The following is a 23,305-nucleotide window of genomic DNA, read 5'->3' as shown; positions in this document are numbered from 1 at the left end:
GGCGGGCAGAGGTGCCGTGGCCCGGAAGGGAAACGCCGCGGATCCGGATCGGGGAGTCCGGGAGGTACCGGGCTGAGAGGTGGGAACGCTGACGAAAAGGAGTGTTGGAGCTGCCGAGGGCGTCACGATTCCGCGGAGAGCGGGGGTAGAGGGGAAGGGAGTGAGCGGGGCTCTGCGAGGGCGGCTGAGGGGAGGTGGGCAGGGGATGGGGTCCGGGGAGCGCGGGGCTGGGAGAGCATTGAGGCTCCCCAGGCTCCCGTGGAGGGGAAGGTGCCATGGGGAAGGGCGGGACGAGCCGGCGGAGCTGCTCCGTGCCCGGGGCTCTGTGCTCTGACTGAGAGGAAGGGGACAGAACCGTGTGTGACAAAGGCCTCGGGGCACCTGCCATGGTCTCCCTTCTCCCTCCCTCGCTTCTGCCACACTGCCCCGGGCAGGGTCTGCTTGGCTGTGAGCTCTTGTCCAGCCCCAGTGGAGCTGGAGTGGGGAGAGCGGCCACAAAACGGGGAACTTGCTTCTTCCCCAAGCCTTCGTTTGGGCTGTTACTTGTGCGCGGCCTCATCAGGTCTTGTCCCGGCTGTGGAGGTGCCGGTGCAAAGATCCAGGGAATAAATTCCTGCCGGACTGCCCGCAGCTGCTCACCTGTCCCCTGCCATAGCTTCCCATTAGCAGGAGGTGCAGTAGGAGGATGTGTTAATGATGGCAGTCCTGATGGGCTGTCAGCGCCGGGAAAGACCCTGCTGAGAGAAGGGGAGGAGGCCGCCTGTTTGCCAAGTCCAGTCACTCCCCTGCCCAGGCTGCTGAGCCTGGGCAGCTCCCTGCAGAAGGGAGCCCAGTGTGAGATAATGTGAAAAAGAAACTTTATATCTTGGGCATTAGCTCCCCTTCCGCCTTTTAGTCTCAGCCCCGAACTCTGCTGAGTTAAGAAGTGATGGGACAAAGGCTGCTTTCTTCTGTGAAATTTCCCTTGAGGGTTTGTCCAGTGGGCTTCTGTGTCCAAGAGGGTTCCATCACAGTGGCAGAAGTGGGGTTCCCAGGTTAGGCAGCACTGCTGGTAGGCTCATGCTTTTGACAGAGGGTTTTGTCACGCTTGCAGCTTTTGGCTGAGGAATATTACTTTTATTTTCTAAAGCCACAGAACTCACTAAACAATGTTCCAGGTGCACACAGACACACCAACATGCAGATAATCAACAGTGGTTTGAGAGGGTGCCTTGTCACATAGAAAAACAGACAATGTGTGCTCAGAGATACACAGTGGGCTTAATCACCTTTATAACTAAGGACTGTTTTTTCCTCTTCTTCCCCAAGGAAACATGAGTTGGTTAGGGAGAAAAAGAGGAAAGCCCAACAGAGGAGGAGGACGAGGGAAAGGAAGCAGCGGAAAACGAGGAGGCAGCAGTGGCCATTCAAACAAGCCTCAGCTTGGTGGAAGTAGGAAATGTTCAACCAAAATTTGGGACGATGGTGATGATTTTTGTCTCTTTGAGGAGCCAAGGCTAGAATCCAGGTATTTCTCTTGGTTTGGCGGGTATTGGCATAGAGGTGTTTGGGATACTTTGGACCATTTGAGATACTTTTTGTATGTTGACATACATAGACATTTGGGGCTGGTGTTTGGATGTGTTTGAATATAGAGAAGAGCGAAAGGGTGATTAAAGTGTTTCAGTATGAAGCAGTTTTTATGTGCCTGTTTTGATTAATGTTTTATGGATTTGATACCTAGGAAAGTTTTATTTTTTAAAGATAATAACCTCTCATTTTCTTCTTTGGTGATAAAGTAATTTCAGGACACTTTTGGTCAGAACACATTAATAAACACAGGATATTAATATTTGTGTATTACAAAACAGAAGCCGGGCCATGGAAAATCAGCAGTTTAGGGTTATTTTAGTATTCTGTGTGTGTTCTACCCATCTAGCTTAGAAATATGTGGTTGTATTGTAGTCTAAGAACAGCTTTACTTAGCAAAGTAAATCATTTTGGATTCGACATAGAATACAATACATGTATGCAAATGTATGTGCAGGTAAAGACACACAAATCCTGGTCACATAAGAGTGAATCCAGCTGAATAATCCTTAGGTGATGGATTTCTCTTATTTTGATTTTCCTGTTTTGAATTACAAGTTTGGGCCACAACATCCCAATTCAGTCAGGAACATTTGAGCCAAGCAGATAACTCATGGTTATGTCCTATTTTAATTTTCAGATCAAGTGCACCTGCCAGAAGAGGAGGGCAAATGAAGCAGAGGTCTGAAGCAAGAATGCCTCTGCAGACCATACACATGACATCAGAGAACCAGAGAAGAGTGAAAGAACTCCTTCAGGAGCTGCAAGGGCAGGAGCTGGCACCTGAATCAGAGTTAGTTTAAATGGAGGCACTAACTTCCAGCTTTTCTACATGAGCATGCTTTAGCAGGCATACTGTTAGAAATGGAAACAGTATTTTTTCCCTTAATTTTTAAGTATATCTCAAATCCTATGGTTTTGACTCTGCTTTGTTCTTCTACAATATTAACTCTGGGAAAGGGGTAGCCAAATCTACCATTTAAATGAAGGATTTAAAACTGCAGAGGCAGAGTTTTATGTCTACTCAACATTTTAATTTTGTTACATTTTAACTTGATAACTCTTTTTATCAGTGTAGCTGGAGAAGATGATGACGAGCCTGATTACCTCGATGATGAACAGTGCTGGTCAACAGAACAGGAAGCTTCTGATGTAATGCCAAGGTTGTCTGCTGAGCCAGCTGAGCACAGGATTGTAGACAGTGAAGTGTCTTCATTTGCTGTGCACAAACTCTCCAGGTGATGCCTTTATTGAATAGTTTGTATCATGAAGAGGTAAATCCCTGGTCTCAATACTCTGTAAGCCCTCCTTGTGTTCTTCATCCACTTTGCTCAGACATTAATAGTTATTCAATGCTTTTGCTTGGTTTGGGAGCATTTTATATGTGATAGCTTTTTCTGAAGAGTTTAATTTCTGTAGTTGAGTGGGGAAATGTAACCCTGAAACTATTAAGTGCTACACTCTGAGGTGTGAGGCAGTGCCATGCGTGCTCCCTTGCTGTGAGCCTGATCAAGCAGGTCTGTGGTTATTTTGCATCATACGAGCCTCTCACTCACTTGTTGCCCTGTTTTCTGTGTTTTGGTGCAGGTATGGTTTTGACTGTGAGCGCTGTAGGGAGGTGCTGAGGTCCTACAATGGTAATATTGGGGCATCATTGGAGGATTTGCTATTGCAGTGCTTCTCTGAAAGGTATGGAGAGAAGATGCAGGTTTCTGCAGCAGCTGCTGAGGCCAGTCAAGAGGAATGTTTAGAGCAGAGACAAGAAGAAGCTTTTGCCCTCCGATCAATTTATGGAGAAAAATTTGTAGAGAGGATTAAAAATCGCGTTTGGACTTTTAGTTTGGAATTGGACTACCTAACACACAGGTTCAGTAAATCTAAACAAAAAAGTACAAGGGACACAGCAAAACAGACTTCAAAGGAAATATGTAAATTTTACATCCAAGGAGGCTGCAGGTTTGGTTCAAAATGCAGATTTAGACATGAATTCCCTCCAAACCATCCACTAAACACATCCAAGAACTCTGTAGACGATGCTCATCTCAGACATAGTGATGGTCCCACATATGAACTTGAAGTAAGATTTCCTGACGAGAACAAGTATCCTCTTCAGGCACCTCTTGTGGCATTTTACTCCACTGACGAGAATCTGCCTCTTGCTTGTCGTCTGCACATTGCTGAATTCCTCTTTGGAAAGGCCTTGGCAGCTGCAGAGTCTCATGAGCCAGTGGTGTACACCTTGGTGACTTGTTTAGAAGATGAACACGACATCAGTGAGCTCCTGAGCAATACTCATCACAAGTTCAGTGTTCCTCCTGTCTCCCTGGTGGCAGCACCTCCTGCAAAGCCACAGACAGAGAGTGCACCTGCTTCGAATCAACAGGCTGAAGGTACACCAAATCTTCTTTGTGGTTTCTGGGCTAAGAACAGTCAGAAAGATTTAAAAGAAAAAAAAAAAGAGACAAGGCAAAGTCCCCAGTTCAGCCATCTGTTCCAAATCTATTTCTGGAGATTGAAGCCATGTGGTGAGCCAGATCCGTGATCTGCCTGTGCCTCAAGAAGTTTCTTCTATAATCAAGCTGCAGCAGAGAGGTTTTGTGCTGGCCAGAACTGAGTTCAAAGAGCAGAGTTTGGTTTGGCAGAGTGAGTGATGCCCATTGGCACACAGTCCATGGAAAGCACTGAGAGATGTGAGCTCTCCAGGATGGACCAGAGAAGTGTGCTTGGAAGGGAGCAGGGAAGGTTGTTTGCAAGCTTTGCTGTATCTGTGACTCATCAATTCAGAAACCTCCTTTTTTAGATTACTTAAAATTACCAACTCAAAATTACCAGCTCCTCAAAATTAACTTACAAAAGTGGATTTAAGGCTGAGCAAATGTGGAAAGTGGTTATAGAATGTTGTTCAAGGTATCATCCCTATTTATGCTGGTGCAGACAGGTTGATTTCACAGGGGGAGAGTTGAGTCCGTGTCACTTGTGGCAGGGTGACTTTCCAGCTCTCAATCCCAAAACTACTTTTATCTAAGGCAAGTTTTTTTCAAGACAGTGTTCAAGAACAACTGCATCAAGTTTTAGAACTCTTAAATAGTGACAAACTGTGGTTTTGCTACAGTAAGACAAAGTATTCCATTTTTTGAACACCTCTGCAAAAAGACAGCTTTGTTCCAGAACCTGAGATCTGAAATAATTTTTAGTTACAAAATATTCCTTATGCTGTAAAATACCTCTTTTTTTTTTTAGTAAAAGTATCCTTAAAACTTTCAAGGGCTGGCTGACAGTCTGAGCAAATCCTGCTTCAGTTGATAGGCAAAGGCACTGAAGTACCTGGTCCACTTTCAGCTTTGGCTTAAAAGTATTTGGTAGTGACTTAACACTTAATTAATTAAAACTACCCTAACTTATAAGCATTTTGTACTGCATAGAAGTGGTTGTGTATTGGAGAAGTGAGCTGAGACACATGGAAAATGTGCAGGAAGGCAAACCACTTAACCATGCTGGCTCCCTGTGCGGCCACCCGGACCCTGGTGCAGGGCTTGGGACGAGTGGGATGGGGCTGGAGAAGCTGTGGGTGATTCGGTGAGGGGAGGGGAGGTTTGCTGGTGGTGTTGAACTAAATGCATGTCAGAAACAGTCCTGCAGACCCTCAGGCCCAGTCTAACAAGGTTCTTTGTTGCTGCTGGAACACGTCTCTCTTTCCTTCATTGCCCGTTCCTTAGTAATAACAATATTTGACTGTACAATCTCTGTCTCAAGCCTCAGCAGTGTCAGAGCCTCAGGAAGAAGAGGTGGTGGCAGAAGAGGAGGAGGAAGAGCCGGAACAAGTTGTTGTGGAGAATGAGAGTTATGTGAACTTGAAGAAGAAGCTTTCCAAAAAGTATGATGTGCAGGCAAAGTCTCTGTATAACGAAAATGTTAAAATCTGCGCGCAGTTTCGGCAGAAAAAGGTACAGTGTGCAGAACACAGTTTTGTTGCTTACTTTAGAGAAATAAATATTGGAGAGACAAGCTGTTGTTTCAGATGGTTCTGTTCCATCCTGTGGTGTTCTTACTGCTGTGCTGTCTTTGTCCATCAGTCTTCCAGGCACTTTCAGTCCATGCTATATGAAAGACAGAAGCTCCCTGCATGGCAAGAGAGAGAAAACATTCTGGGTTTGCTTGAGAGTCACCAGGTTCTTGTAGTGAGTGGCATGACAGGGTAAGGAGTGTGATCGCATATACAGACTTTATGTATCAAAGTATACACGGAATAACATGAAATATGATCCATGTTCTGGGAAGGGTTGGGGTGGTGGCTCATCTGTGACCAGTGTAACCAGTGACAGCAGTCCTAGGTAAACTTCATGTGAAGGATCACACTAATGAAACAAAACAAATTTCCAGTGGAATGCAGTCAGTTTATGTGGGTAGAAGGTGTTGCATTTGTGGGGTTTTTAATCAACTCCTGATTTTGTTGTGCAGATGTGGGAAAACCACTCAGATTCCTCAGTTTATCTTGGATGCTTCATTGCAAGGCTCTCCAAGCAGAGTTGCAAACATCATCTGCACTCAGCCTCGCAGGATCTCTGCCATTTCTGTGGCTGAACGTGTAGCCAAGGAAAGAACAGAAAGGATTGGACTCACTGTTGGATATCAGATCCGTCTGGAAAGTGTAAAGGTACATATGCTTTGCTTGCTGGTTTTCATTTACTCCTATTAAAATGTGCTTAGTGCTTCTCTAGTGTACAGAATCTCTGCCCTAAACCTGCCATGCAGTGAGATAAGCAAGTTTGTATCATCTGTATTTATAAAATACTATGAAACATGTTCTGTATTTTATCTCATCTCAAGTTGCACAGTTCACTTTGCAGAAGGAGAGGGCAGTGCTGTGTCTTACAGGTTTTCTTTCTGTTTAGCAAGGTGAAGGGGTTTGAGAGTGTGAGTAATCCTGCTGTCCTTTGGAAGGCTACTGGCTGCTTTTCTGCCTGTTGCCATTCCCATGTGTCTCCCAAGTGGAGACTGAAGGGTGTGGCTACAGCCAGACAGAAACTGCTGTGTTGGAAGTGAAGTTTTGTCTGTGTTGCAGCTGATTGCTTTTTCCAAGAAGTATGCTAGAAAAGAGGCTCACCAAATCTTCCTAGGAAGAGAGATCTGAGTTGTTTATCAGAAAACTGTATCCACAGGAAAAGCAGTTCATATTTTTTGATAGGTAGCAATGCCTCTTGGTAAGAAGCAGGTGTTGTCAGTGTCAGTCAAGAAATTAAAATCCATCTCTAGCAGGGCTTTCTTGTTCCCTCTCAGTCAAACCTGGCACTGAGCTGAAACCAAATGCTTTACAGCAGCACATACTCTCTTTGCACTGTGTTAATTTGCCCAGAGTCAACTGAATGCTTTGTCTTACCCTTCAAGTCCTCAGCTACCAGGCTTTTGTACTGCACTACTGGTGTGCTGTTGAGAAGGCTGGAAGGAGATCTGACTTTGCAGGGAGTCACTCATGTTATTGTTGATGAAGTTCACGAAAGAACAGAAGAAAGGTAAATAATCTCTTATCCTGTAAGCAAAATGAAGAAACGTAGTCAAAGGTGGCTAAGGTGCAAGTAGCTGATCCTGTGGCAGTAGTATGGGATGGAAGTATGGGTGGAAGGAGTCTGGGTTTAGGTTCTTGTCTTTGGGCAGTAGGAAACGGCTGCAGCAGCTTGTGAGAAAGCACATCCCTCAAAAATTGCTGTGCCTCCAAAGTGCCCTCACATTGCAGCCGTGTTGCAAAGAGATTTTGGATTGGGCTGGAGGGTTAAGTAACTTTTTAATCAGAGCTGTCTCTTACAGTTTCCTTGTTTCAACTTTTATCAAATACCATAATTCTTCACATGCCTTTTGGGGATTTTTTTTCCTGATGCAGGCTTCAGCAGAGCAAGGGACAAATGCTCTCATTTCCTTCCAGTCTGTAGATTTTACTAGACAGTCTCATCCTATCCTCTAGGAGGCTCTAGCCTCCTGCAGTTTTATCTCACTTGCCTGCTGATCACAGGCAAAAGATAATGTCTGTCAGTATCTCTGTAAATTAAGTGGCAAGCATCCTTTTGTTTGTTTTCCTCATCAAACGCTGCAGTGCAGTGGGTTTCTAAGAGGCTTTGTCTCTTACCCATTTTTCTGCAGCTCAGGTGGTATTTTAGCCATTTAAAAGAGCTTGTGTCTCTCAAGAATTCCTCTTCCTTATTTAAAATCACTTCAAGCCAGTCTCCTAGTCATGCCACAAAAGCTATAAATATAGAGGGAAAAATACAGTGAGCAGGGAAGAGTAGGTAAGTTTGAGTAACTCTTCCAGTGAAGAAGGGGAGCCATAAGAACTCATCTGTTTCTTTGAGTTAATTTCTTACCTGATGTTCTTGTGTTGTCTTTAATGTAAGTAATTTATAAAACTTTTTTGTTTAAATGGTTTTGCTAAGTAATCCTGACACTCCAGTAAGGGACAACCAGAAAATAGTCAGATTTGCAGATTGCTTTTCACTAGGCCATTCCAACAAGCTTGTGCTTCTGTGATGGTGTTGCTGTGCTGTGGAAAACACCAGGAAGGTGGACAGAAGGGGAGAAAAATAATCTGAAAGTTATTGCTGAAGAGATTAAAATGTTCTTTTGCCGGTTTTCTTCAGTGACTTCCTGCTGCTGGTTTTGAAGGATATAATGGTTCAGAGGCCAGACCTGCGCATTATATTGATGAGTGCCACCCTGAATGCTGAGCTTTTCTCTCAGTACTTCCACTCCTGTCCAATCATTAACATACCAGGTGAAAACCATTCATTTTTATTGTCATTCATAGTTTTAGAGATTTGTTTTCACTATTTCTTCTTGCACACTTCTTCTTGAAGACTCTCTTGTATCCTTGTGAGAAAAGGATCAGTGAGAGGATCCAACTGGATGTGTACATGTTTAGCCCAATGTGCCTTTTAAATTGCTGAGTTATGACATGGAGCTGGAGGGGAACGTGGGTGTGTTCCCCTAAGTGTATCTGCCCTTCTCTGCCTGTGTGAGTGCATTGTGCAGGTTACCATGGAATCCTAGGTTGGTTTGGGATGGAAGGGACCTTAGAGGTCCTCTAGTTTCACCCCCTGCCACGGGCAGGGATGTCCTGTCACTAGACCAGGTTGCTCAAAGCCCCATCTAACCTGGCCATGAACACTCCATGCTTGGAAGACACCCACTGTTTGTCCTAGTCAGAAATTGTTTTGAAGAGTGCAGTGTAGATGAGAGCTGTGAAGCCAGTGTATGTCATAATAACCTGTATAAAATTACAATAATCTTTGGTCTTTTTCCTCTTTTCTCCATGCTGTTGTATAGATAGATTTATTGTGTAGATAGATTTATTCTCATGTTTTCTTTCAGGTCGAACATTTCCTGTGGACCAGTTTTTTCTGGAAGATGTGATTGCAATGACAAGGTGTGAAATTCACACATTCTCAGATGTATTTGGGTGGTGAGGTTGAGGTTACACTTTTGACCTTGAGACTGCAGTAGTTCTGTGCATTTATTTAAAAAGTAAATTCTCTCAGATCTCCCTCATCACCTGCACTCTTGGAGCTCTGCTAAAGCACCTTGTATAAACCATAGATAATATGAAGGTCAAAGTTCCTCTCAGACGTAAAAAAAATATTTTAGATACCCTATCTGTGTACTTAGTTATTGGAAGGAGACTGTAGGGCTTCTTTCCACACTACCAAATGTTCTTCTGCTGTCCAGGTATGTTTTAGAGGACAGCAGTCCCTACAGGAGGAAAGTAAAGCAAGAACAGAATGGGAGACACAAAAGAACTGCATTTGAAGAAGTAGAGGAAGACCTGAGGCGTGCTGGCCTTCTGGAAACCACTGACACCGTGGTCAGAGATTCAGACCCAGACCAGAAATTAACTCTGAAGCAGCTCCTTACACGATACAAAGGTGAACTCCTTCTTAAATTTAATAAATTGGCACACAGACAATGTGGGATATTATCACTGTAAGCTGAATGCTTATCTATAATTCAGAGTTTTGCACTTGTGAAGTTCTAGACAAGAAACTTCCTGCTAATTTAAAAAATAAAAGAGAACCCATTGTTCTCTTAAACTCCAAGCAAAGGTCTTGGCTGAAACTAGTTCTTAGCATCTGAAAATGGACATCTTTCAGCTACTGTCTCTTTCCATCCCTTTTCAGATGCTTTCTTAGTCCCACTTTGCTCTCTGTATCTGTTCTTGCTGGAGCAGCTTTGCTTGAGGCACAGCATGGATCTGCCCTCTTCAGGTCTAAGCCAGGTGCTCTTTAAACAAAGCTGTAACTGGTCCCATGCATCCACAGATGTGTTTTACAAGACATGGATTTACCGCATCTTTTATTTCTTTTTTCCCAGGGGTTAGCAAGGCAGTGTTAAAAACAATGTCTGTCATGGACTTGGACAAAGTTAATCTAGAACTAATTGAAGCCTTGCTGGAATGGATAGTTGCTGGCAGACATTCATACCCCCCAGGTAATGTCATTGTCCTTGGGAGATAAACGAAAGAAGATTCTTGGAAATTTCTTGGACAGCCCAAAGCTAATGATTTGCATGCAGAGGTTCTGTAGCTACTGACTATTTTTGAAAAAAATAAATTGCTAGTTGAGTTACAAAGCTTGTGATATACATGGGAGGGGGAAGGCGAGAAAATTGTCTGCTTTGAGAAGTCTTTTGTGAAGGACTGTTAGAGCCTGTGTGCTTTTTTAGTACAATAATTGCACATTAATAAAATATTGTGCTGTCCTTTTTGTTGAGTGATTTTTTTTTTTTATCTACATGTATAGGTGCTGTGTTGATATTTTTGCCTGGCCTAGCAGAAATCAAGATGCTTTATGAGCAGCTTCAGACTAATGCTCTTTTTAATAACAGGCACAGCAAGAGGTAAGGCAGAAAAGCTCCAAAACTGTCAGTCTTTACCCATAAATGAAGAGTCATTTCCTGCACAAAGCCTGCCTTTATCCAGGGATAAATTAGTTTGATTAAATGTGTGAGCTGACTCCAGTCAGGGTAATTATTTTTTATCTTGTTGGCTCCCTCCTTTTGTTTTTCTCCTCAGCTCAGGAAGGTCAGTTGTTGAAGTTCTCGGAGACCCTAATGAGGAGTGGTTTCCATTTTGTGCTCTGCATGATCCAGGCTGCTGAAATCTCAGAATGTTTGAGTTACATTTAGTTGTGGTTGTGTTTGGCCTTGGATGGTTACAAGGAGAAGTAACACTCTGGACAGTATCTAGTGAGGCAAAAGTGTGTGCAGGGACATTGTTCCCAAGAAGGAAGAGGCTGGAGATGCCCTGAGCATCTTGTCCTGTTGTCCTTGTAGGTGTGTGGTTTATCCACTTCATTCCTCACTGTCCAGTGAAGAACAGCAGTCTGTGTTCCTCAGGCCTCCTGCAGGAGTTACCAAAATCATCATCTCTACCAACATTGCAGAGACATCTGTCACCATTGATGACGTGGTCTATGTGATTGACTCTGGAAAAATGAAAGAGAAAAGGTACTGGCATTCATTCCTTGGGGTTTTGTAAACTATTTCAAGCCTTGAGTTTTCCAAAGAGCTGGGAAAAACTGGAAGGAAACTTGGTCTGTAGAAAGCTGCTATGAGGTGGAGAAAGCCAGTGTAAACTCAGATCCAAGTGCAGGGATGGGAATTGTATCCATACAGAAGTTGGCAGCATCTGCCTGCTCAGCCTCCAGCCTGTTCTCTGTGCACTCATGAATAGTCACTCCTAAACAAGAACAGGTGACAGGACAAGGGGTAAAATGGCTTCAGAGTGAAAGAGGGCAGGTTTAGATTGGATGTTAGGAAGACATTCTTCACTGTGAGGAGGCACTGGCACAGGTTTTCCAGAGAAGCTGTGGTTGCCCCATCCCTGGAAGGGTTCAAGGCCAGGCTGGACAGGGCTCTGAGCAACCTGGTCTAGTGCAAACTGTCCCTGCATGTGGCAGAGGAAGTTGAAATTGGATGATCTTTAAGGTCCCTTCCAAGCCAAACCATTCTGTGGCTGTGTGAATACAAGCCTGTCTCTTGATCTCCTGTAGATACGACCCAGGCAAAGGAATGGAAAGTCTGGAGGACACCTTTGTGTCCAAGGCCAATGCTCTGCAAAGGAAAGGGCGGGCAGGACGTGTGGCCTCGGGCGTCTGCTTCCACCTCTTCAGCAGCCACCACTACAACCATCAGCTTGTAAAACAACAGCTGCCAGAAATACAGAGAGTGCCCTTGGAGCAGCTCTGTCTAAGGTGAGCTGTTGTTTCCTGAAAAAGCTAGCGTGCAGAATGTCCTTCCTTTGCTGCAGGGAGCACCTGCCACAACCCACACCAAGCACCATCATCATGCAAACGTTAAAGGAAGAGGCCTTCCTGTCCCTGCTGCACGCTGTGCGCCCCTTTGCACTGAAAGGAAACAAAGCAGCGCAAATTACAGTTTTGCAGTAAAAACTTTATTTTACTTAGTGCACTAAATAAAAATCTGTTCTTACAGACTCACTACTCCACTTGGCTCTGTGATTCAGCTTGGTGTTACAGGCCCTCTTCTATGGAGTGTGCTGTGCTCTTCAATGCATGTTTGCTTTTTTCAACCTGTTTTTACAAAAGCTTGCTTCTTTTTATCCTGTATATGGAACTAAGCGATTTTTTTTCTTTCTTTGTGTTTTCTTTTTAACTTTCCCTCCCCTCCTCTTAAGAATTAAGATCCTGGAGATGTTTTCTGAGCAGAGTCTTCACTCTGTCTTATCACGACTGATCGAGCCCCCTAGGACTGAGTCCTTGCAGGCATCAAAGGTGCGACTGCGAGACCTGGGAGCGTTAACTCCAGAGGAAAAGCTCACTCCTCTGGGATACCACTTGGCTTCGCTGCCTGTGGATGTCAGGATTGGCAAGCTCATGCTGTTTGGCACCATCTTCCGCTGCCTGGATCCTGCGCTGACCATAGCAGCCAGCCTGGCCTTTAAGTCACCTTTTGTAAGTATTCTTAACCCGAGGGCCGTGTTTTTGCGTGGCAGCAAAATGCTGTTATGATTTGCAGCATGCTACACTTGATATTTTAATTCTTCTTTTTAGCCTAAATTGTTTATGTGTTAATGCAGCACTTGTTAAAGCAGTCCAGTTATAAGCAGAAGTTCAAAACCATGTGGTAGCAGCAAGAGTGGTACTTATATACAGTAGAATATACAGTAGAAACAGTGAATATTGACTTTTAGCTAAAAAGTGTACACATTTTGTCTGAATTTGGTGTGAAAATTACTGGTAATAAAAATTGTGAAATAGTGATAATGGATGGAGCTGACATGTCTGAGCTGTGAATGCAGAGGTCAGTTTGGATCTCTGTGTCTTCACTGTCACTTCGGCTTTTTGAATCAGATGCTCTTTTGAATGCCTCATATTTTCTGTTATCCACAGGGAAAATTTGCATTCTGACCTGTGAGCTGCTGTGAAAATACCAAAGAGAATGTGCCATGTAGCTCTAGAATGGCTCATCCAAGTGTTATGGGGAAGAACATACTAACCTGTTTCTGCCTGTCTAGGTGTCACCATGGGATAAAAGGGAAGAAGCAAACAAAAAGAAGCTGGAGTTTGCAGTAGGAAACAGTGACTACTTGGCTCTTCTCCAGGCCTATAAGGTGAGTTAAAACTCAGTAGCCTCTCTTGAGGTTTTGTGATGTTTAATGTTTGATGTCCAGAACAAATGTTTTATTAAAGGCTTCTTCCCATCCTCTCAATCAGGGATGGCGTTTAAGTATCAAAGAGGGCTCTCAAGCAAGCTACAACTACTGCAGGGAAAACTTTCTGTCAGGAAGAGTTCTTCAGGTAGGTCAGTGTTTGTGGCCTGGCACAGGGACTGGCAGAATCCCAGTGACAGAAATAAGGCACCGGGGAAGACTCTTCCTGCTGGATGTGGCAGCCATCACAACGCTCTGTCTGTTGTAGGAAATTGCCAGTCTGAAGAGGCAGTTTGCAGAGCTGCTTTCTGACATTGGCTTTGTTAAGGAGGGATTGAGAGCCAGGGATATTGAGAAGAAGTGGTCCCATGGAGGCGATGGTGTGTTGGATGCCACAGGAGAGGAGGTAATTCACAGCATTTCATCGGTACTTCAAAATGCTGCTGCAGTTGTTCATGTGGGCTGTCTTCAGAAAGAGTGGGGCCAGAGATGCCCTGGGGTGACATGATGATCAGGGTTTGGTAGTTGTAGGATTCCTGTGCTTTGGGACAACTTGTGCTTGCTTTCTCAAGGCTGCAAGCCACTTTGTAGCCAGATGTCAGAGAACAATTCAGCTGGGCACCAGGATAGTGGTGGCCAATTTGTTCCATTGATAGTGAGGGGAAACACAGCTCAGGTCTGACCTGAGGCCACAGGAGCGGTGACTCCTCCTCTATAAAGCACAGGCGTGCAACTGTAAAAGTGAACTAATTTCAGGAATTCAGTCATTCCTGGAGCAGGGTTTTACCTTTACAGACTGAATGGTAGGATCGCTAATGATCCCCTATTGATTTCACAGGCAAATTCAAATGCAGACAACATCAAGCTGATCTCAGCTATGCTGTGTGCTGCACTGTATCCCAATGTTGTCCAGGTAAAGGAATGCTTTTTCATTTTCCCTTCTTTGGTCTAGCATATCCACCTAGCCTGCTTTCATTTGGGCTTAGTGTGACAGCTTTGAGCCTGGCTTAGCTTGCCAAAGTTTGCTGCCTGTGGCGTCAGAGCTGCCTTGAGACTGCTGCTGTTCCTACAGGCTGATTACAGTGTCACGCAGAAGCCAGCAGCAAATGTGAAGAAGCCACTTAAAATTACACCTTTTTAGAAGGCTGAGGTTACAAAGGAAGTCAGGGTTGGACAGCACCTGGAGTGTAATACCTGTCTTCAGTGACTTGGCATGTTGCTACTATAGAATTTCTGGTTTTGAAAAATTTAAAACATGAAGTTAAAAGGCTTTCTGGTGCAACAGATTTTTATAACCTTTTTCCTTACCATACAGGTGAAAAAGCCAGAGGGTAAATACCAGAAAACCAGTACAGGAGCAGTCAAAATGCAACCAAAAGCAGAAGAGCTGAAGTTTGTTACTAAAAATGATGGTTATGTTCATATTCATCCTTCGTCTGTGAATTACCAGGTCAGGATGTTTTTTTTCTGCAAAGCATGCTCTCTTTTTATAAAAGAAATCACTTTTGCTTGAGTGTTTAAAAATTACAGTGAGGAGGATCCCTATTGATGTTTAAAAAAAAAATCCTAATGATTGAACAGTCCTGTGTTAGGACTGTAAATGATGGTGCTTTCCTGAGTTAGCAGTGTCCTTCCTCCTGGGCACAGTTAAACTGCAGCCTCTGGAGCCAGCAGTTGTTGGCAGCTCTTTTGGGTCAAGGAGGGTCTGTTAGTGCTGCAGGTGCACTTCAGGCACATCTGCTGCTCTCTGCTGCTGCAGAAGAGACAGAGAAGGCCTGTGTGGCAGAGGCAGGAAGAGCAGTGTCACTCTGACCCGGCTGTTGTGTCCTTGTCCCAGACCAGGCACTTTGAGAGCCCGTACCTGGTGTACCACGAGAAAATCAAGACGAGCCGCGTGTTCATCCGGGACTGCAGCATGGTGTCCGTGTACCCACTGGTGCTGCTCGGGGGCGGCCAGGTGCACATGCAGCTGCTCAAGGGGGACTTTGTCATCTCCCTGGATGACGGCTGGATCCGCTTTGTGGCTGCCTCTCACCAGGTGAGGAGGAGGAGGAGGGGCCATCCTGGGAGAGCTGCAGAGCTGAGCTGCAGCTGAGCCTGACCCTTGCCTCTGTGTTTTACCACGTGTGTCAGGTGGCTGAGCTGGTGAAAGAGCTGCGCTGCGAGCTGGACCAGCTGCTACAGGATAAAATCAAGAATCCCAGCATGGATTTGTGCATGTGCCCCCGAGGCTCTCGGATCATCGGGATGATTGTTAAGCTTGTGACTACGCAGTGATATCAGAACAGCTTTCTGTAAAGCATCACCCATGGCTGCTGCCTGAAAACAGACCAAGTAACATCAGTGTCCTGACGTATTTATTGGTCCAAAATGTGGCACTGACCTCTGGAAAAACAAGTTGAAAACTGTACTGATGAGTTTTGGGTTTGGTTTTTTGTTTGCTTGCTTGTTGAAATTAAGGTGGCTTACACTAGATTCTGGGAAAATGGTAACTCTTCCAGAAGGAATAGGAACCCCAGAGTGTTTTTCATGGGAGCATGCCCTGGTAGTAGTGTTTCCTGGTCACACAAACAGCTGCTAGCCAGCTGTTTCTTGTAATAGTCATGGCTGGAGGCAGCATCTGGCATAGGGGGCTGCTCCCAAATTGGTTTAAACTCACACCTGCATTTTGACTAAGACTTTACTGAGGCAGTTTTGGCTGACCAGGGATCCTCTGTTTACAGTTCAACCCAAAGCCCTTTAGATTTGCATCGAGGTTCTGCAATTCCGACAATGTCCTCTGGTAAGATACACTGGATCAGTGTGGTTTTGGATCAGTGCAGGTTGCTCTGGTGAGAAGATTAAACTCCAAGACATTGTGGATATTTTCCCTGAAAGAGAGGCTGCTCCAGCCCTTCCAGCACTGGGAGTAAGTAAAACAGCTGAGACGGCACTGCTGTAGTGCATTAAAATGAATTATTGGCAGATGCCATTGCCAATTGCTAACGTGTTCTGCCACCCTGCACAGCTGGAATAAAGTCCCACTTTTGGAAGCTTTTGGCCAAACTCCTGCTGAGGACTGGGCTGCTCCTGTGTGGGGTAAAATGCTGTAGCAATAAGGAATTATTATTTCCTCCCTTTGGCCTTGCTTTAGATTGCAGTGCTGAGCATTGCTGCAGGCAAGCTGCTCAAATACCAAGTGCCTTAAGTGACAGGACTGGGCTGTCACCTTTCTGTCACCAGAGTGAACACTGCCTCCAGCACCTGTCTGATCTACAACCTTCAGCCTGAGGAATGGTGAGTGGAGGGAGGGACATTGTCAGGAGAAGAGTTTGGTTTTTTAAAAAAATAGACATGAATTGTTTGTAGGAGTTTCACCCCAACACACCCTCCTGTGAGGAAGATGACAGGAGTATCAAGACCAACATCCCTGTGCAGAGAATGGCCACTGCAGCTCTGTTGGGATGGATTAGCTCCAGCTGGCTCCATTCCCTCCTCCCTCCCACCTGGAGGAGGGAGAAGCATGGGATGTGAGAAATTCACAACATAAAACAAAAGAATTTATTCCCCACTTCCCCTGGGCAGGCAGGTGTTCAGCCACTCCAGGACCGCAGCATGCTGCCCTTCCTACCGTTCCTAAAATTACCTGGTACTCCAAAATTGCCTTGCTATTCTGGTAACAGCCATTATCAGCTGCAAAGATAAAGCAAATTGGCAAAAATCCTGAACTACATTAATTCAGTAACCTATCCATGGTGAGAGGGGTTAGTCTGGTTTCCCAAAGCAACCACAGATCAGTACAGCAGCACGGCCCTTCCCTGGGTACGCTTCACTGCCAGGATGGAACCAGGCAGACAGAAGGAACCTGAGCTCTCAATTCCCCACAGATCCTGCTACTTGAACACAACCTGAAGGTTGTGGCTCAGGACCTGTGATCGCCACAAAACCCCTCAAAGTTCCTAAAAAAGGTCTAAAGGCATGTATACACACCACAGACACCTGGCACTGGTACCTTTTCCCTCCAGCTGGTGCTGCATATAGTGCCGAAGGCACACACGTGCCTGTCCCAACCTGCCCACTGTTTTTCACCCCAGAGGCAAGCTGCCGGCTTTCCCATCCCAGCTATGAACAGCAGGATTATCACAACTGATTTCTTAGTTAGAAATGCAGTTTATTTCAATGCACCAATAAAAAAGAAAGCCCAACATTTTTAGATCACAGAACACAAACACAACGGAAGAGTTTTGTATTAGTCTGCTAACAAGACTTTTAGAAGATAGAGATTCATGCCAATTGCTAGTCAATAGAAACAGCCTTCTAGAACTAAGCCCTTACATCACAAAATCCCTTATAATGTAAACAAAATAATTTTTTACTAAACTTCTTAAATTGGAACCCATTCTTTTAGGACTTTCTTTCCTTCAAGGGCTTCCTGATGGTGAGTGACTGAAAGAAAAAAACAAAGACAACAAACCATTAAGAACAACTCCTACAGCAAAACCAACAGAAACTGTGCATGCTACCCCAAGCTTCCTCTGGAGTTCTGCCCCTATTTTCATTTACAGTTCTCAGATAATGAAAGAAGTGTTGTATTTTACACTTCAACTTAAAAACTGCTTTAAGCTTGAAAGCCGAAGACTAAGAGAGCTGAGACATCAAGCCTGCTCAGAAATCTCAATTCCAGCACATACTTCTCACTGGTAACGCAGGAAAACTTCCGTCATGGAGCACAGCACAGCTTGGCAGCTGTGCAACTCCCGAGCCTGCAGGAGTCACCAGCAGGAATTTAATCCTACACCACTTCAATGGCTTGCTCCACACCTTGCATTACTCACTTGTTCCCTAGATTCTAAATTCCTCAGAAGCATTTCATTAAAGGTTGGTTTCCTTAGCAGCAGCCATTCTTATTCCTTAGCTATATCATGATATTCTGACTACCAGCAGCAGGAAACACCCATAAACAGTTCATCTTCTCATAGTTCAGATTCAGGCAAGTAAAAATCCTGAGCTTTTATCCTTGCCCAAGTTAACATCTCTAGGAACCGCTCCAGCTCAAGTGCTATTGAACCATAGGAAAGACTCCAGTTTTAAGACATTCCTACCTTCTCTTTGGAGATGGTGATCTGGACTTTGAGCGGCTGTTTAAAAACAAACAAACAAACAAACAGACCAGTCAGTGTGGTTGGTACACTTGGGTGCTCTCAGTAACCACTTCTGACCATTTAAAACCAGAACAATTTGATGTTGTTAATGCGTTGACACTGCTGGTATCAAGCGTACCCAGGTACTTTAAGCAAGAAGCTGCAGGTGAGAAGGAAAAATGCTGGAAGCTGGAGCCCTCGGGAAAAGAGCAACACACAGCTTCAAAGCTGCTGTAGATCACAGTAACCCTGCGAAGCAGCAGCAGTGAATCGAGCAGAGTTAGGGAGAGGGAGAACTACAGACACTTAAGAACAAAGGTAGGAGAAAACATGCCCCAAATCCTAATTTTTTGCAATAATGAGTGTATGCAAAATCCTGGAAGAACTACTACTGTAACACAAAAAAGTCAGCTGTTAAAAAAACCCATAATGTATGAAAAATGTTTTTGAAATCAGTTATGAAAAGTAAAAAACCAACCCTGCAACTGAAATACCAGTCCAGAGATTTTGAATCATGAGGGAAAAAAACAAAGAAGCCCACAAAAAACCCCACCAACCAAAACAAAAACCAACTGAGTGGTACTTGTATTTGAACGCTCACCTTTTAGCAGGTAAGCCAGATTTAGATCTACCATGAGACTCAGACCTACAACAGGAGAAAAATAAAGCTCAGCAAAGCAGCCAGTGGGCATGCAAACACACGGAGAGTTAGCTACACCAGCAACAGCAAATTCACCCCACGCAGCAGCACCACCCACAGAGGGAAGGCTCTGGTGCTGCAGGCCTTCCCCAGGACTTTCCAAGGGAATTCCTTCAGCTCTTTCTGCAGAGACCCCACTCATCAGAAGGCATGAGTGCAAGCACAGGAAGCTCCTCAGCAAAGCTTCAGCTGCCAGTTCCACAGAACACAAGACCAGACTCCCACACTTCCTTCCTACCTGCAAGTATCCCTTCTAGAAAGGGAAGAATAGTTTCAATGTCCTTAGAAAGTATTTTAACAGCACATTAAGAGCTGTTAAACACACACGAGTAAGTGTGTGTGCTGAAGAGCTGATGCTTTCTTCAGCTCAAGCTCCCAATGCCAATTTTATTCAAGCATAATAGGGATTTTACATCAATATCTGGCTACTAATGAGTAAACTATTCCCATTTTATCTCAGAAATTAAAATCTACTTGAACAGTGAAACTTTCCTCACACATTTATTACGTTACTTTATCAACTCAAACATTTGCTGTCACTTTAAAAATGTCTTCCCAGAGTGTCAGAGTTCAAGCTATCACTTCGACATCAGAATGCTCCATTCAACACGCTTGGCCAAAAAAGCAAAATGCTCTATTTACTCTATTTCTGCTCAGAACTGTTTTTAAAGGATAATCAAAATTCACCTTTACCTGACCTATTAACTCACAGAAATACTACAAGGACACTGCTGGCACATGTTACAAAATGTTACGTGCCACTGCTTTGAAACCTTCCTGGTCACTGTCTGGTCCATTTCCCCCCTAAAAAAGGAGGGGGGGGGGGAAAGTACCTTTCTACTGGGTCACAGTTACTGAAGATGGCAATGCTCACAACCACCCAGAACTAGGTGGATGCATGAGCATCTCTTCCACTGCTACGCAGGAGGCCGCACAGCACACAAAACCATCTTCAATTTACTACATACCTAAGAATTAACTTATTTTTAAAAAATTCTCTCCACAGACCTTAAATCATACACCACTACTTTTGTCTGTGAAAAGGCATGAATTATTAAGTGCAAATACTGCTCTAGTGGACAGCTTTCTAAGTGCTTGCAGACAAATTCCCCCAGGGAAGAAAAAAAAAAAGAAACACACCACCACATCCAAACACACCAAAACCATTACTGGTATGAATTAAAACGAGTGTCTCACCTGCTTCGAGGCCATACAACAGACCGGGACCTGGAGCGTGACCTGGACCTAGATCTGGAAAAAAGAACAATGTAAGCTCTACTACTGCATGCTTCATACAGGTGAGACAGAAAGCAGTTATTGTAAATGTCCCACAAGACTCAGAACTTTGTTGATCTGTTGGTTTTGCAGAAGTAATTTTTATTATTAGAAGGCTGTAGGACCTTAGGTCAGTACTGCCATGCAGGTAAAATGAATCCCATCCCTTACTGGACTAAGCAATTACACCTGGTACACCTGAAGCTGAATTTGGAAACCCTAACCATAGAGCAAGGCTGTAACTTTGGTACAATGTTAAAAAGAAAATAATAACATCTCAGAAACAGCAGTTCCAAAATTATATGCTTTGATTTTAAACAAAGTATTCAGAGTAGCTCTTATGCATGCAACACCACAAAGGTTCCTACCAACATATGGACTGCAAAACAAACTTACTGATTACATTATAAATGCAATAAATATATATATATAGATACTTGATTTTTCAGCTCCACGTTACATGCCCTTCAACAATGCTGTGGGTTTAACAGCAACCACATACCTTGACCTTCTTAGAGAACCAGAGCGGGACCTGCGGGGTGAGAATGATCTGTATCTACGAGGAGACATCGACCGGGACCTGCGGTAGGAAGCTGACCTGGATCTACAAAACGAAACAAAAACCAACCCATTACTGCAAGGTACTTCGCACAACAACTATAGAAAGGAAAGAGGGAGCCACAGAAGAAGGAGTGGGAATAAAAACACAGAAGGCAAAGCCCTACCTCCTACCACGGCTGCGGCTGCGTGACCGGGAATACCGTCTCCCTCGGGACCTCGAGCGGGATCTAGACCGGGACCTGGGTTTAGGTTAGAAAAAACTGGTATCAGCAGACAGCTGCAGCAACCAGCACGTGTGAGGCCCTGCTGAAGTCAAAACATTTTTCAGACAACTAAAAAGAGGATTTAAAAATAAAACAAAAAAAGAAAAACCAAAAACCAAACCAAACAAAACAACAAAAACACACCACTAGCATCTGTCAGTTGGAAAAATGTCTGGGCCTACTTGTCTTGAGCATTTTTACTACCTAGAAAAATGTTAAAAGCTGAATTACATTGCAGAATTACATTAGAATAGAAAACACTGTAATGCGTATTTAAAATAAACCTTGCAAGTTTGCAGGTCGACCCTCTTTGGCCCAAGGTCTAGCAGATCTAGACGATCTAGAAGTATCTATAGGCGAGCGCTGCATCTAGGTAGGTGTTCTCTTCAATCTAACGACGATCAAACTGACAGCCCAATGAGCCAGGGTGAGGCTTGATTGACGCAAGAAGATTTTTCTAGGTGGGAATGTGGTCAATCTGGTGTTCCTCTTTCTAAACCGGAGGGGGGCCCCAATTGAAAGCCAAATTTACTGTTACGGCGGTCACCGTCTCAAATTTTCTGCCCTTAAAGAATAAGGTGAAGCTACGTGTAGATGGCTCGAGGGGATCTGGCCTCTTATGCTGATCACCTCAAGGTCTAGGAGGATCTTAAGTGTCGGATTTGCAAGGCGCCTCAGCATGAAATCTTAAGGCTCGTGACATTCTGAATCAAGGCGACTGACTCAAACGAAGAAACCTGAAAGGTTTTGACCAGGTTGATTATTAAAATATTAACATTTTATATGTATTAGCAAAAAAAAATGTGATATACACCTGTTGACTTACGACAGTTAGAGTTAAAACTGGTGTAACATTGTGTTCTTTGCTAACAAGAACTACACGAAAGCGAGCTGGCGAAGCAACGCGGCCGCCCCGGCCCCGCACGTACCTGCTCCTCCTTCGCCGGCTATAGCGGTGACAGTCATAGGCATAGTGGCCTTTCTCACCACACTCGTAGCATCTGTCGTTGGGGTCGAAGGGGCGACGGGCAGGAGGCCGGTCGTAGCGGGAGCGGCGCGGCATCCCTGTGGATACTTCCACTCTGACCCTGGAGCCGCATATTATCCTGCAAGACACAGCAGCTATTAACGGAAGGAATATTTCTTCTGATGCGCTCAAGCAACGAACATGAGAAATCCTTGACTGGTGTGGTGTTGGGAGCTCGAGAGCTGCGGCCCTCAAAGAGGTTCCAGACATGCACGTACTTCCCATCGAGGCCAAGCACAGCATCTTCAGCATCCCGGGGGTCTTCGAACTCCACGAAGGCGAACCCCGGCGGGTTCCTGGCGATCCACACGGTTCTCAGCGGTCCGTAATAGCTGAAGGCTCTCTCCAGCTCGCCTTTGCCGGCGCCCGTGCCCAGGTTGCCCACGTACACCTTGGTCTCTGAGGGGACAAGCGGCCGCCATGTCAGTGCCGCGCGCGGCGCCGGGCACGCGGCCGCCCCTCCCCCGCTCCTTCCCCGCCGCCATCTTTGACACCGCGTCCATCTTAGAGCGCTCCCGCCGGGCCGCGCCCGCCCTCCACAGACCCCGCGGCCGCGGCGGCCGCCCCCGGCGTGCCCCGGCCCTTCGCCACCGTCCCTCTCCGCGGCCGCCTGAGGGAACGATCACCTTCTCCCGCCGCCGGAGCGGCACAAACGCCGCCGCTCCCGCCACCTTTCCCCTCGCCCCCCCTGCCCCCAGTGGAAGCCCCGACGCGATTCTGAGACGCCCCAGGCTCCCCGCCGTCCCCACCGTATCGCCCGTATCGCGACATCCTCCCGATGACAGCGCGAGCCCGGGCAGGCGCGACCCTTATATAGAGGAACTGCCGCTGCGCCTGCGCGCCGCGCGGGGGGCGGGGCGGGCCCGCGCCTCGGCGCGCGCGGGTCTCGCGAGAGGCGCTTCCCGCGCGGCGGCCGTGGCGGCCCAGCGGGCCTGAGGGGACGTGAGGCGGTGCAGGCCGCCCCCGCTCCTGCTGGGCACACGCTCGCCCCCGGCAGCCCCCAGAGAGAGCTCCTGTCGGGCTCTGAGGGGGCAGACCAGGCGGGAGCCACTTGTGGCGTTTTGCACCCGTCATGCATGACCCATCGTGGCTTCTGCCTGTGCTGAGGGTGAAGGAGGTGACGCCGTGGTCCTTATTCCA

The 23,305-nt window shown here is 45.6% G+C and overlaps 2 protein-coding genes across 4 annotated transcripts; one reads left to right on the top strand and one right to left on the bottom strand.

The window, feature by feature from the left end:
* The first annotated feature begins 3 nt into the window (after positions 1 to 3).
* On the top strand, positions 4 to 15,629 carry DHX57 (DExH-box helicase 57). 2 transcript variants are annotated; one of them, XM_038130718.1, is made up of 24 exons: positions 4 to 79; positions 1,309 to 1,507; positions 2,210 to 2,362; positions 2,643 to 2,807; positions 3,157 to 3,959; positions 5,323 to 5,513; positions 5,643 to 5,764; positions 6,028 to 6,223; positions 6,955 to 7,079; positions 8,196 to 8,329; positions 8,926 to 8,980; positions 9,280 to 9,476; positions 9,922 to 10,038; positions 10,350 to 10,446; positions 10,882 to 11,055; positions 11,601 to 11,801; positions 12,245 to 12,521; positions 13,085 to 13,180; positions 13,284 to 13,367; positions 13,488 to 13,625; positions 14,058 to 14,132; positions 14,535 to 14,669; positions 15,057 to 15,257; positions 15,353 to 15,629. In XM_038130718.1, the coding sequence occupies exons 2-24, from the start codon at positions 1,314 to 1,316 to the stop codon at positions 15,494 to 15,496; spliced, it is 4,074 nt and encodes a 1,357-aa protein (XP_037986646.1). In that variant the 5' UTR covers positions 4 to 79; positions 1,309 to 1,313; the 3' UTR covers positions 15,497 to 15,629. The 2 variants fall into 2 exon arrangements, with proteins under 2 accessions (XP_037986646.1, XP_037986647.1); XM_038130719.1 differs by lacking the exons at positions 4 to 79; positions 1,309 to 1,507 and having other exon boundaries at positions 2,222 to 2,362; positions 2,648 to 2,807.
* Positions 15,630 to 17,348: 1,719 nt separating this feature from the next.
* LOC119698612 (serine/arginine-rich splicing factor 7-like) lies at positions 17,349 to 23,029 on the bottom strand. Of its 2 annotated transcripts, XM_038130729.1 has the most exons (9): positions 22,915 to 23,029; positions 22,384 to 22,564; positions 22,068 to 22,244; positions 21,040 to 21,114; positions 20,817 to 20,918; positions 20,237 to 20,290; positions 18,941 to 18,985; positions 18,301 to 18,336; positions 17,349 to 17,644 (listed from the first exon to the last, which is right to left on the bottom strand). In XM_038130729.1, exons 1-9 carry the CDS (start codon positions 22,934 to 22,936, stop codon positions 17,620 to 17,622), a joined length of 717 nt encoding a protein of 238 aa, XP_037986657.1. In that variant the 5' UTR covers positions 22,937 to 23,029; the 3' UTR covers positions 17,349 to 17,619. The 2 variants fall into 2 exon arrangements, with proteins under 2 accessions (XP_037986657.1, XP_037986658.1); XM_038130730.1 differs by lacking the exon at positions 18,941 to 18,985.
* Between the last annotated feature and the right edge of the window lie 276 nt (positions 23,030 to 23,305).

This window comes from Motacilla alba, chromosome 3 (genome assembly GCF_015832195.1).
Source record: "Motacilla alba alba isolate MOTALB_02 chromosome 3, Motacilla_alba_V1.0_pri, whole genome shotgun sequence".
NCBI lineage: Eukaryota > Metazoa > Chordata > Aves > Passeriformes > Motacillidae > Motacilla > Motacilla alba.
Note: the sequence above shows the minus strand (reverse complement) of the source record. Positions and strands in the feature narration are given on the sequence as shown.

What these genes read in the sequence shown, in the direction of transcription:
- LOC119698612 (XM_038130729.1), bottom strand. Translation starts at nt 22,936, where the DNA reads ATGTCGCGATACGGGCGATACG. An exon ending in GTCGCGATACGGGCGATACG is followed by an intron (nt 22,565 to 22,914) that starts GTGGGGACGGCG and finishes TTGTCCCCTCAG; the next exon opens with AGACCAAGGTGTACGTGGGC. An exon ending in GTGCTTGGCCTCGATGGGAA is followed by an intron (nt 22,245 to 22,383) that starts GTACGTGCATGT and finishes TGTGTCTTGCAG; the next exon opens with GATAATATGCGGCTCCAGGG.
- DHX57 (XM_038130718.1), top strand. Translation starts at nt 1,314, where the DNA reads ATGAGTTGGTTAGGGAGAAAAAGAGGAAAGCCCAACAGAGGAGGAGGA. An exon ending in GCTGTGCACAAACTCTCCAG is followed by an intron (nt 2,808 to 3,156) that starts GTGATGCCTTTA and finishes GTTTTGGTGCAG; the next exon opens with GTATGGTTTTGACTGTGAGC. An exon ending in TCCAATCATTAACATACCAG is followed by an intron (nt 8,330 to 8,925) that starts GTGAAAACCATT and finishes GTTTTCTTTCAG; the next exon opens with GTCGAACATTTCCTGTGGAC.